Here is a 12,174-nt window from a genome sequence, read left to right on the forward strand (position 1 = left end):
AAGGGTGTTATGCATGGGCGGCCGGGGGCGGGAGGGTATGTTAAACAAGCTTTAGTTCAAGCACCTCTGCCACCATTTTTCAGCATGGGGACATCGATGCATGTGATGCTGTAGTCTGCTGGAGTGCAGTAATTGCCACACTCCAGCTGACTCAGTTAATTACAGCATGCCAGAGCAGCCTCACTGCACATGTACAGGCACCCTCTGAGGTTACCTGAAGGAACTATATTGCAGCAGTCACAGGACTAAATATTATCTTGGACAATACTGGACAACAAAGGGCTGTATGTGTAAAGTGTATCATGCCCACAGTGATAATGTACAATCACCATTACATAGTATAATTTAGTATCTTGTTGTGTTTTCTTAGGGATTGCCAATTGCCTGATAGATTACAGCTACAAATACCAAATAACAATACCGCAGCTACAGCTACCATGTCAGATGAAAAAGTTATTAACATTTCACAGTGATATCGATGAGATGACTTCTCACAGACCTATTAGCATTTTGTTAGGTCTGCAGTGGGCACATATATAACAGCTTACCCTTTTATAACAATATGCCCCTCGCAAAACAAAGTGAAAAAGGATTTGCCTTCTTCTTCCTTTTCTTTTCTTTATTCCTGTCCATCAGCTCAGCAGCAAAGAAGATCAAACAGTCTTGGGACTCATTTGATTTCAGTGATCTAGTTTTCATCATGACTTTTTGGCTTGTTTTTGTTTCTTAGCTGTATCTGAATTTACAAATGTACAAGCAAGTCCTCACACACACACCTGGCATATATTTGCATCATACTGATAACAGTTAGCTTTCTGGGGAAAAAACCATCTCAGTAAAATTCAAAGATAAACTTTAAAATCTGTTATGCATCTTGCCTGCTAAGTTACTGTAAAATGCCTTGGAATAAATAAGATCAATGTATATAAGCCTAAACTACATAAGGCAGGGACAAATTGCTTACAAAAGGTCCATCCTGTCAGAGAATATTTGCACTATGGATCATTATTATTACCACTACTACCAAAGGAGCCCTTTCTTCTTCTCCAGCAATCCCTTGCAGTCGAGGATGATTGTCTTATCTGTCTGTCCACAAATGGCTGATGAGGCCTATCTGGGATCGACAGAATCTATGGCAACTTGGACATGTGTTTCTGTGTTGGATGGGTTGCACTGGATTTTTATTTGGTTTGCACCATGCTGTTTCTGCTACTCCCACTTTTTCACCTACTGTTGTGAGGTTTCAAAGTTCTGAGATACTTGCAGCAGACTCTTCCTCCATTTGGGGCAGTCCTGAGCAATACTCTCCCATGAGTTGACATCCGTGTTGCACCGCCTCAATACTTGTGGAGTTTGCTTGGTAACGTTGGTGCGTCTCTCTTCTTACTGAATTCGGAAAATCTTCTGTAGGCAGTGTTGACGGTACTTCTCCAACAACTTTAGACATCTCCTGTACACGGTCCACGACTCAGCTCCATGCAGCAAGGTGAGGATCACGACTGCTTGATAAACCATGAGCTTGGTTTCAGATCTGATGTCATGATCTTTAAACACCTATTTCTTCAGATGTCCAAATACTGCACTTTCACATTTAAGGCCATGTTGAATTTCTTTGTTGATGTCAGCCCTCTGCAAGAGATGGCTTCCGAGGTACAGGAAATACTCAACATTCTCCAGAGTCTGGATTACCGGAGCTGGGGACTGTTTTAGATTCATAGATTATAAGGCTGGAAGGGACCTCAGAAGATCATTGGGTCCAGCCCACTGCACCAGGCAGGAAAGACAGGTGGGGTCAGGTGACCCCAGCAAGATGACTATCCAGTCTCCTCCTGAAGATTTCCAGGGTAGGTGATTGCGCCACCTCTGAAGGGAGATTATTCCAGTCTGGACACCGTAGCTGTGAAGAAGTTTTTCCTAGCAGTAAGCCTGAAATGGTCTTCCAAGAGTTTGTGGCCATTACTCCTTGTTCTCCCCATTGGTGCCCTGGTGAACAGTTGTTCACCCATCCCCTGATGTACTTCCCTGATGCTGCCAAGTCCCCCTCAGCCTTCTCTTTTTCAAGCTGAAGAGTCCAAGGTCCCTCAGCCTTTCCTCGTATGGCTTTCCATGCAAGCCTCTAATCATATGGGTGGCCCTTCTCTGGACTCTCTCAAGTTGTACCACATCCTTGTTAAAGTGCAGCACCCAGAACTGGATGCAGTATTACAGTTGGGGTCTCACCAGCACCGAGCAGAGCAGAAGAATCACCTCCTTGGTTTTGCTGGAGATGCACTGATCGATGCATGCCAGAGTATTATTTGCCCTGCTGGCAGCAGAGTTGCACTGTCAGCTCATATTCATGCTGTGGTCTATTAATACCCCCAGGTCTCTTTTATTCGCAGTGCTGGTTAGGTTGGTGTTGCCAAGCCTGTAAGTGTACATGGAATTGTCTGTCCCCAGGTGGAGCACTTCACATTTATCAATGTTGAACTTCATACGGTTCTGACTTACCCAACTTGCTAGCCTGTCTAGATTTGCCTGTATCTGTAACCTATCTTCAAGCACGACCGTGCTTCCCCATAACCTGGTGTCATGTGTGAACTTTGCCAGTAAGCTCTTCACCCCCTCATCCAAATCAATGGTGGGTGGTAACTGGCCTGGTATTTGCTGGGGGCTCCTGCACCACTGGGAGCCCCACCAGGCCACCCACTCCCGGCAGGGTGCAGTTTTAGGTCATGCCCAAGACCAGGAGCCTCCAAACCATCCTCTTAAGCTTCTGCCCTTACCTCCAGGATGTTGCATACAGCCTTGCAGCCAGGCAATGTTTCTGCCTGGACTGCCAGCAGTGAACTGCTCTGTTTATATAGGCGGCCAGAGTTCTAAAATGGCCACTGCAATCAAGCACCTGCTGGCTATTTGGCTCAGCCCTTAAAGTGGCAGGCACAAACAGTGCCCCGCCACAGAGCACAAACTACAGCATCGTCAGCGTACTGGAGCTCAACAGAACCCTATAATACTTTCAATAAACACTTGAGCTCAGAAATGCAATTTAGATTACCTACCTTCAGAATCTGCTGGACAGGTTATTAGCACCTAGATACCTTAATGTTAAATCTTATAATTGCCTAATGAGGAATCGTCTTTTACTGTTAATTGTCATTGTTAGAGAAAAAAAAAGAATTAGCAAAGTAGCACAGAGAGGTTGATACCATGTACTCTAACAGGCTCACTATTATCCCTTAGCCATTTGCAACATCTGAAGGGGAGGGGGAAAGCAGCTCTTTGAATATACAGAATCTGCAAGAAGTTAATACCTGAATTAATGCCTTGTTGTTGCCTAGTCCCATTCAATTTATGTAACTAAACCCCATTTATAGGCAAGAATACAATTTAGAAAAGCAATCATCTCTCCTGTTTCATTAAAAACACGATTTGTTTAGCTGTTCACTTGTGAGAGTATTATGCTCTGACAATCTACCAAAAAAGTATTCGTTATTAAAACACATACCTCCTGGGGTATGCAACTGTTAATCGAAAACTGTCATTGAAAATATAGCCTATTACTTCTACGGTAGTTTTTCTGAAGAGTGGGGAGACATAAATCTGTTAATAAAACTACACATTTGGAATTTCACTTTCTGTGGCGTTCTTTTAATGAAATAACTCTGCCATACAGCAGTAGCCAGCCTACATAGGAGAGGGTAAAATAATTTGTGTAATACCTAGTGACTGATATTTTAAAGATTTGGCTCACTAATCAGCTACAGAACAATTAGTTCAGAGGTGTCAAACTGCTGGCCTGCAGGCAGATCCACCCCATGAAGCAGTGCTGTATGGCTCATGGGGCTTGTAAAGGGGCAGAAAATTCAGGGGCAGGAGGAGAGCTCAGTTGGCAATGTGTGAGAGACAACAGCATTAACCCCCACAGCAGCTGTCACCAGTGCTCAGATTCAGCCCACGTGGAACCTCTAGGTCTGATTCCAACCAAGGAAGTGTGGGGTACGTTTGACACCCCTGAGAGAGTTTATTAAAAGCACAAAAATACTTACTTGTACAGCCATTCAAACTGTTCTTTACAGTCAGAACAGCCATAATCAGTTGTCCAGGCATGACCAATGGTGTATTTGTGGAACTTAAGCATATCCATTACTCCAACTTGAGCAATAATGCAACCGAACAGGTCAGGGCGTTGATTAGCACAAGCAGCTTCAAAACAAGGAAAATAAGTTACTAATATATAAACACAGAAAACAAGTAAAGACATACCATCCACAGACATCTGACTCAATACTGTATTATGTAAAGAAGTCCAGTTAAAACAGTTCTTTTTAAAATAAATAAATACTCCTCTACAGTGTCTGAAATCCAAACTTTGAGTATAATACACTCTCTGAAGTCAAAGAAAAGCAGTGTATAGAAAGTCAAACTGACTTAAAAACAGCTTTGAGAGGCAATGAACTGATTCTTTTATTTAAGGCAAAGCAACTGGAAGCTTTAAACAGACAACAGGATTTTAAAAGAAGTGTAAAGGAGACAGGTGCTCACTGAAATGACTGTCTTTGGAAAATCCCAGCCCAGGAGTATAATTAGAATGCACTTGGCAGATCAAAGACAAGAGGCACCTACTACATAGCCATATTGCAGCTCCCAGGAGATTAAAATCATGGAAAAATTTCCTTTTTACAACATAGCCACTAGCTGGAACACCAACAGCCACATGAATAAAAATGTAGCAACCATGACTAAAGGAACCCAGGAGGGAGTTGGGATGAATATCAAGGTGCCAAACATCTCCCTGCAGGAGCAGAGCTTGATTGGCCAAATAAAAGAAGCTTGAACTGCTTCTTGAAAAGGGGTGGTAAGACTAAAGTTAACATGCAACTGTGAAGATACTCTAATGAAGCAAAAACTATATGCGAATGTGGAGGAAACTTCCAGACTACAGAACACCTACTGCCCTAAGTACATATATAGGAATCATGCACCAACAAGGACTCCGCTAAGGCTACAGACTGAGGAGCAGGAAGAGGAGAAGAAGTGCAATTAGTGATGAACAACTGGATTTAATAAAAAAATTTACTGTTTAGGAACCTACAGTGTTATTGGCACATTATACTGGGGTGCTGAATTAAAGTGTGGCATTCTCCAAGCTTCTGATACCATTGGCAGCAAGAATAAATTAACATTAAGGATAAAAATTGGCATTTATTGCTCTTCATAACTGAAACTTTTCCATTAAGATCCTTTAGTTACTACATGAAGCTAATTATTTTTTGTTTTTCAGATATAGTGCAAAGAGTTCTGATAAATCTTCATTCCAGATTTACTGCTATAATCACAAAGGGAAAAGCCCATTTTTACAAATACAGCTAAGAGAATGGTTGTGTTTTGCTTCTATAATTATATTTTCAATCTTCCTTTTACTATAGGAGGTTTATTAAAAAGATAACAGTTGTCCCACTTCTACTAGTAAACCTAACTAAGTCCTGGAGCTAACTGGTATTAGATACAACAGCTTCTTCTGTAAGTTTTACCTCTCACTCCAGAATCTTACTTCTTTCCTGACAGATTCTAGAATTATCAGGCAGAAATCAAAGATTACAACTTCCTGTAAACCAACACAACTGTAGGATTCTTCTTTGTGCAAAGGAGGACTTTTCAACCCATGGCTGTGTTGCTCAGCTAAGCCTTTACTTTATGCTCTGCAGGACAGGGGAATCATGTTTTGCAGTTTAATGAGCCAGTAACTATAGCTCTGCCTTATTTTGAATCATCTAGTAATTCAACTAAAAGGAAATACTGTTCTGGTGGAATGCCAACAGTCTTATCTTGTTTTCTCTTCAGTGAATGTAGACCAAGGAAATGTGGCACAGGACCCTTACACCTTAAATATTAGTTGCAAATTGTAGCTCTTTTATGTCATGAATATCTATTTTGAAACCCTGCAGGTAGCAAGATTTCTTCTCTAAAGAAAGATTATAAGTTTCAAAATAAAGGAATAATGAAAGCAGAGCAGTTTGATTCTACCCAATGAAAGACAAACCCTAGTTGTTCTTTACGAAGAAAAAAAATCAAAGTAAAATAGCTTTGATTTGTAGCCTTCCAAGTTAAATGTTCACAGAATTATAGTTAATTAACTAGTTGTTCACTAAGGTTCAGTGAAACAAACTAATATTGAAAACCTGAAATTTTGCATTGCGCTTCAATGTATAACTGAGTTCTTAAATAGGTGTTCAATGCACATGTCTAATGAACTCTTCTGTATTTGCAACCACTTGGTGATCATGCCTATTAATAGCTCTTTATAACACATCCCTTCTTTTTGTATGTAAATTGCAACTTGTCCGAAGAAACAAAGAAACTATTTTGAAAACAACATTCCAACTTTACTAATGTGGAATGGGTTAACTGTAAAATATTTTTTTCTTTAAATACAACTTTGTTTTCTCATTCATGTAATTATGTTTCACTAGGTTGTTAAACTTTAACATGCTCTGCATAATGTTAAAGACTCCTATTCTTTTTTTCCCCCTCTCATTTTAGGATGGAATAAAACTTTTTCCTTTTGCCCTTCCAATAAAAGCGTGTGAGAGGGTTGGAATTTATTTAGGAACAGATTCAATGCATCTTAAAAGTTTACTTAAATGAGATGGGGTTTTGCTGAGATGGACCTTCTCCACTTAAGAATATGCTGTTATCTATTATCTAAATGTAGATTTGTTAATGAATGATGCATGAAAACAACATACCAGTAATACTCTGTACCATTTACATTGCTCCTAAGACTATCATGCTTTTTCCATTAGTTTTACTTTAATTTTTCTTTCATGTATTTTTGTCAGAGGTGTTTGTATTTTGTGGTTATCTGTAAGGCTGTTGTTATCTGTAAGGCTGCAAACAGATGTCACATTTATCCAAGGATAAACCATTTTATCCTGGGACAAAGTGCAATTGTTGTCTGGGGATAAATCCTAAAGTAGTTTTCTGGATAAGAAGTAGTTACAGTTTATCCTGGGATACTACAAAATACATCTATCATGAATCTAAGGGGTTCATAGGGTATCTTGCATGGTTTCTCAAGTTCTTTGTATCAATATGGCACTGTAGTTTAAGATGTGTTCAGCCTTGTCATCCTTATGTCTGCAGGAATTGTGGTATTTGATATACCATACACTTTCATTCTAAGATGACGTTCCCCCACTTTTAACATGGGAGAAAAAAACCTTTCATCTTTAGACAGGCAAGGTTCTTTGGGTAGAAGTGATATCTTTTATTTGACCAACTGAGTAGTTGGAAAAAAGTTCTTAGCAAGCTTTTGGACAAAATCAATCAATCTGTCTAATTTTAGCAATTTTATCTAATCTATAATCCCTCTCTCACTCCCACCCCACGTTTGCTCTGTGCTGCCAGGATCCATCCACATGTTGCAGCCTGGCAAGCATCCTCCATATCTGTGGTGGCTGAGCAGGGGACACGCACAGTGCCCCAGGGTGCAGCTATGGATGGTGCTTGCCAATGCAGAGCGAGGTTAAGGGGGGAGGGGGCAGCAGGAGGAGAGGGAGGGAAAGAAGCAGGGTAAAGGGAGAAGGGAAGCAGGGGGTGGGGAGGGAAGGAGCAAGGGGATAAAGGGGGACCCAAGGCAGTGGAGGGGACAGGCAGGGGAGCAGACAAAAGCAGGGGACATGCTGCTTGACCTCTCCACAGCACCTGCTGCCCTCACTGCCTGCCCCCCTGCAGCAGTGGGGAAGATGAATCAAAGACAGCCCTTCAATCATTAGATTTTATACATGGAAAATGCTAACAAATTTATAAACATTCCACCTATAGTATCTAATTATGGGGGGGGGGTGCAGATCTTAATTTCAAATAAATATGGTAAATGTATTTTTGATACATCTTTATATTTTAGCCAAGTGAGGCAGTGTTTTCCTCACCTGTCCACACTCAGAAAAGGTAATCTCTGAGAATTAACATCTGACATGGCCCCTTTACTCATCTTCCTTGTACATGTGCTCTGAGGCACAGGAACCTGGCCCTCCCAGACAATGATGAATGTACATTTTAAAAGAAGGGTCCATAAGAGAAACACCTGCCTATTCAAACAACTGAGGGAAGAAAGACAGCATATGGCATTAGTATTCCTCATGTCTCAAAAGACACACACATTCTCCTGGTTTTAATTAGGTTAGGAAAGATTTCTGCACTATATACCTGCACCTCTGGGGGAGGCAGGGGGACAGGAAGTGATACATATTGTGCGGGACCCTAAAGAATCTAAGAGGCAGCACATGTGAATAGCTTGATAAGCAACTGTACTTAAACCTGCCACAAAAGCATGGTTTTGTCCTTAGTTTTCTTGGGTTCAGATGTGACTGGAGTCCCTCAGCCACAGGCTAAAAAGCAAGTGGGCAGTGGAAGAAGCTGCTTTCCATCCACAGTGCTGGGCAGGACCTGCATCCCTGGATTTAAGGTGTAGGGTAAGAGCAAGTTATTCTGATATCTTCTTTTGTTTATTCTTATATCTCTGTCTGTATCTCAATATATGGTTACTGATTTTTTATCTTTGCTCTTATTTTTATAATGAATCCTTTGTTGTCTTTTTTAACTCTTTTACTCTCAGTGTTAAGGGTGATTCCAGAGCATTTGGCCACGAAGACAGGCCTTCTCTACAGGGGAGGGGATCCATCTTTTCTGAGTGCATGACTGGATGAGGGTATGATCCATCTAGTTGGCAAAATCCCCTCTGCTAAGAGCTGGCAAGGCCTGAATGAGGAAGGTCAGGCTATGTCAAAGGCCAAGGAGCTGGTGCCTGGCATATCTCAGCTATTTCCCAGTAGTCAAGTGGCAGAGGGCAGAGAGGGATTTGGGGTAGACAGGCAACCCTAAAAGTATAAGAACACTCTGGGAGTGTGTCTCAGAGGTGCACCGAGACTGCACCCAAGGTCAGGGTATACAGATACACCAGGATGGCACCACTGAATCAACAGCAGAAAGGCAGCAGTGCATTCAGCCACTCACTAAACCCCAATTAGAAAGGTGATATGTACACACACTGAATGCAAGGTGTGCTTGTTCCAGGACAAACACAGGCAAAACTTATCCAGGGACAAATGCAACATCTATTCTTAGCCTAAAAGGCCAGGTGCTGCAGTTATTTATCCATACACAAAAGCCTTAAATGCAGCAGATCAGCCTAACTGCTTCTACTTTGTGTGCATCTGTGTGTAGAAAGAAACCATATTTATTTATTTATTTGATTTATCAAGGCACAATGGGAAGGTTGAGACAATTCTTTCCATGGGCTTGTAGAATGTGGGTTTATGGACATGGTTAACTGAGGGTTTGGAAATGAATTATGCAGAACTTGTGGCCAAATGCCCCAAGTGTTATGGAACATACTTCAGATCATGATTACTAGTAAAGGTCAGGATTCCTAATCAGTAGTATAACAATGTGGCATGGTGCCCAGGGTGGCTGCTGCACACACAGGCAGCAGAAACTTCTGGCTGCCACTTCTGTCATGATTACAATTGCATGGCTGCAGCAAGTGCCATTTTCTTTTCACCTCCCAACCCTGTTGGTGCTTGGGGTGGTTGCCTCTGTTGCCCTGCTCTAATAATGCTGTTATTCCTGGTAGAGTTAGCTGAATGTTCTCGTTTTTCAATTTTTTTTTTTTCAATAATCAGATTTAACATGGAGAAAAAACTGGAAAAAAAATGTTTTTGGAAAGTTTCCTGCTATTTTTCACCAAACTTCATAGTGTCTATGCATGGCGGTCAAACACACAGGAAGAATGATCTGTGTGGCTCTCAACCATGGATGTTTGCCGAAGTCCAAATAATTCAAATATTTCATAAAAGCAGACTGATGTCTGATATGGAATGTAATTACTTGTTGTACATTTATGCTGTCACAGGCTGCTAGGTTCTAATAGCACAACAATTTCCTGTGTTCATTTTACACTCAGATACATGTTGCAACAGCAACATAATAGTTAATACACTAGCAGTTCTTACCTACTAAAAGACCCCCATTTGAACCTCCATTAATAGTCAGCTTCTTTGGAGATGTATAGCCTTCTTTGATAAGATATTCTGCAGCACACTGAAAATCATCAAAGCAATTTTGCTTGTTGGCCAGGATACCACCTAATGCGCAAGGAAAAACAAATCAGTTAATTTTATAAAACACACTTGACATTGCTTATTCAGAAACACGTGTATGCAGAAATATTTAGGATGAATTCCAGTTTCATGAATAATTTAATAACTGATGCAGCTGAGAAAGAGAAAAGGAAGAACTCTTTCAACAGAGAAATCATAAGATGGTTTTGCCAATAATTCTAATGCTTTCAGAAACTCTGAATAATACATACCTATGCTGTAGATCGATCAACAGGTAATGCTCCTAACCAGCGTCCAGCTAAAAGCTTTCTACTGCAAATTTTATACAACACGACCATATACATCTACACTTGAGGTTTGTCTTAATGGAACTTTAACAGCATTACATTCAGTGATGGTTTTTTTAAACAATACAGCTTCAAAGTAGCTTACTGTTGACAGAAGTAAACATTAATATTTACTGGACACCAAACACATGACTGGTAATTCATTTGTTCTCAAATATGATGACCTACGGCTCTAGCAGAAATGTAACTTCGAATCTAGACCTCAGTTTGGCATCATTATTAATAGTTCTAATTTTGAAACTGAAATGTTCAATTGGATGTGCTACAGTCGTTAGATAAAATTTTAAGAATGGGAAATTCATCTTAAAAAAAAGGAAGAGGGAACATAGCGTGCAAGAGATTCTAGTTCTCAAGGCAAAAAACCCTTGGTAGGTAATCTGGCTTTGCAAACTTCTTAAAAAATTTGAAATAGAAATTATTATTTCCCAAACTATGAACTACATACATGGAACACTTACACTGGTGTAAACCTATGTCATTTTAGTAAATTTATGAACATTGCTGTCTTGAGCAGATTATTCTTTGGTAACTCATACTATATCTTGCCACTAAATGGCAGGGGAGCCAGTAGTAGCTTGTCTGAATTAAGCAGACATAGCAGCCTACCACAGAGTAAGTTGCAGACGCACAACATGTTCACCAGTGTAGTGTTACTCAGCACTGGTTAACAGCAGTCTGTTGTTACTGTTTCTGGACTAATTCAACATAAGATTGGGCAATATAAACCCCTTGTTTATATGGCTGTAAATGTGTTGTGTGTCCCTCAGGCCTTATGACATTAATGCTAGAATTCAGAGTTGAAAGTAAAATTACATCTGATATGAGATTATAAATATATTAGCCAAATGCCTGTCAAGAATGACGTGGGGCAGGGAGGGAGGGGTCTGGGATGGAGTGCCACCACCTAATGACCCATGCTGCCGCTGTTCTGCCTCTTGCAGGGAGTGAAGTGGGGGAGCAGCACCGCTGGCCTCAGCTCCCCCATCCTCAGTGAGGTCCTCAGTGCGCTTTCAGAATCATGGCAGCACTCCCCCATGCTTAGAGCACTCTGACTTGCTGTTTCCATTAGCCAATCACAGTGCAAATAAAGCCTTACAGACAGACAGACAGACTTGGGCTTTTATAAGATTAGAATTCTGAACACAGGTTGTATAAAACTTTCAGAAATGTATCCTATACATAACATGATACGTTCTTTGGTAAAAAAGCACTAATTCAGAATTGTATTTAGGTGGGAACTAGGAATCAAATGTTGTCCTTATAGCAAAGCTATGCCCTAGTCTTGTAAAGTTACTCATACAGCTCTACAGTAGTAAAGGTCAGGGATTTGTTAAAATGTATGTTTTTTATGAATACATTATTCAGACCACGGAAAAGACCACCAAACGAGACTTCTGCATATGAAGACATCCCACGTCTTCTTTCCTCAGAGTGCTGCATAATTCCTGTCTGACACAAGGTCTGGATCTTACTCATGCAGTTAGACCTAAGCAAATAGCCTTCGCCAATAGCTGTCTCTGAAATTAACAAAGACCAGATATGTCTCTAACTATGTAACTAAGATAACAGACTTGAGCTGAAATTAAATTAAACAGGAAATAGAAGGCTAGAGAAGTATTTTTATATTAAGAGAAATTTTATTAAAACCTCATTAAAAAACAAATCGCCAAATTTAAATTACTGAAGAATACTCTGTTTTGTGTAATAATATCACAAACAGATGA

At 40.5% G+C, this 12,174-nt stretch overlaps 1 protein-coding gene across 2 annotated transcripts in view; it reads right to left on the bottom strand.

Moving 5' to 3' along the window:
• Window positions 1-12,174, bottom strand: part of PREP (prolyl endopeptidase) — a 176,606-nt gene that overhangs the window by 4,212 nt on the left and 160,220 nt on the right. For both annotated transcript variants that reach the window (XM_090037291.1, XM_090037296.1), the window contains exons 13-14: window positions 9,996-10,127; window positions 4,029-4,185 (exon numbers count right to left, since the gene is read on the bottom strand). In XM_090037291.1, the coding sequence (XP_089893417.1) occupies window positions 4,029-4,185; window positions 9,996-10,127 (289 nt within the window). The remainder of the gene's footprint in view (window positions 1-4,028; window positions 4,186-9,995; window positions 10,128-12,174) is intronic.

Source organism: Crocodylus siamensis, chromosome 1 (assembly GCF_052110815.1).
Source record: "Crocodylus siamensis isolate JL-2025a chromosome 1, ASM5211081v1, whole genome shotgun sequence".
In the NCBI taxonomy this organism is placed as follows: Eukaryota; Metazoa; Chordata; order Crocodylia; family Crocodylidae; genus Crocodylus; species Crocodylus siamensis.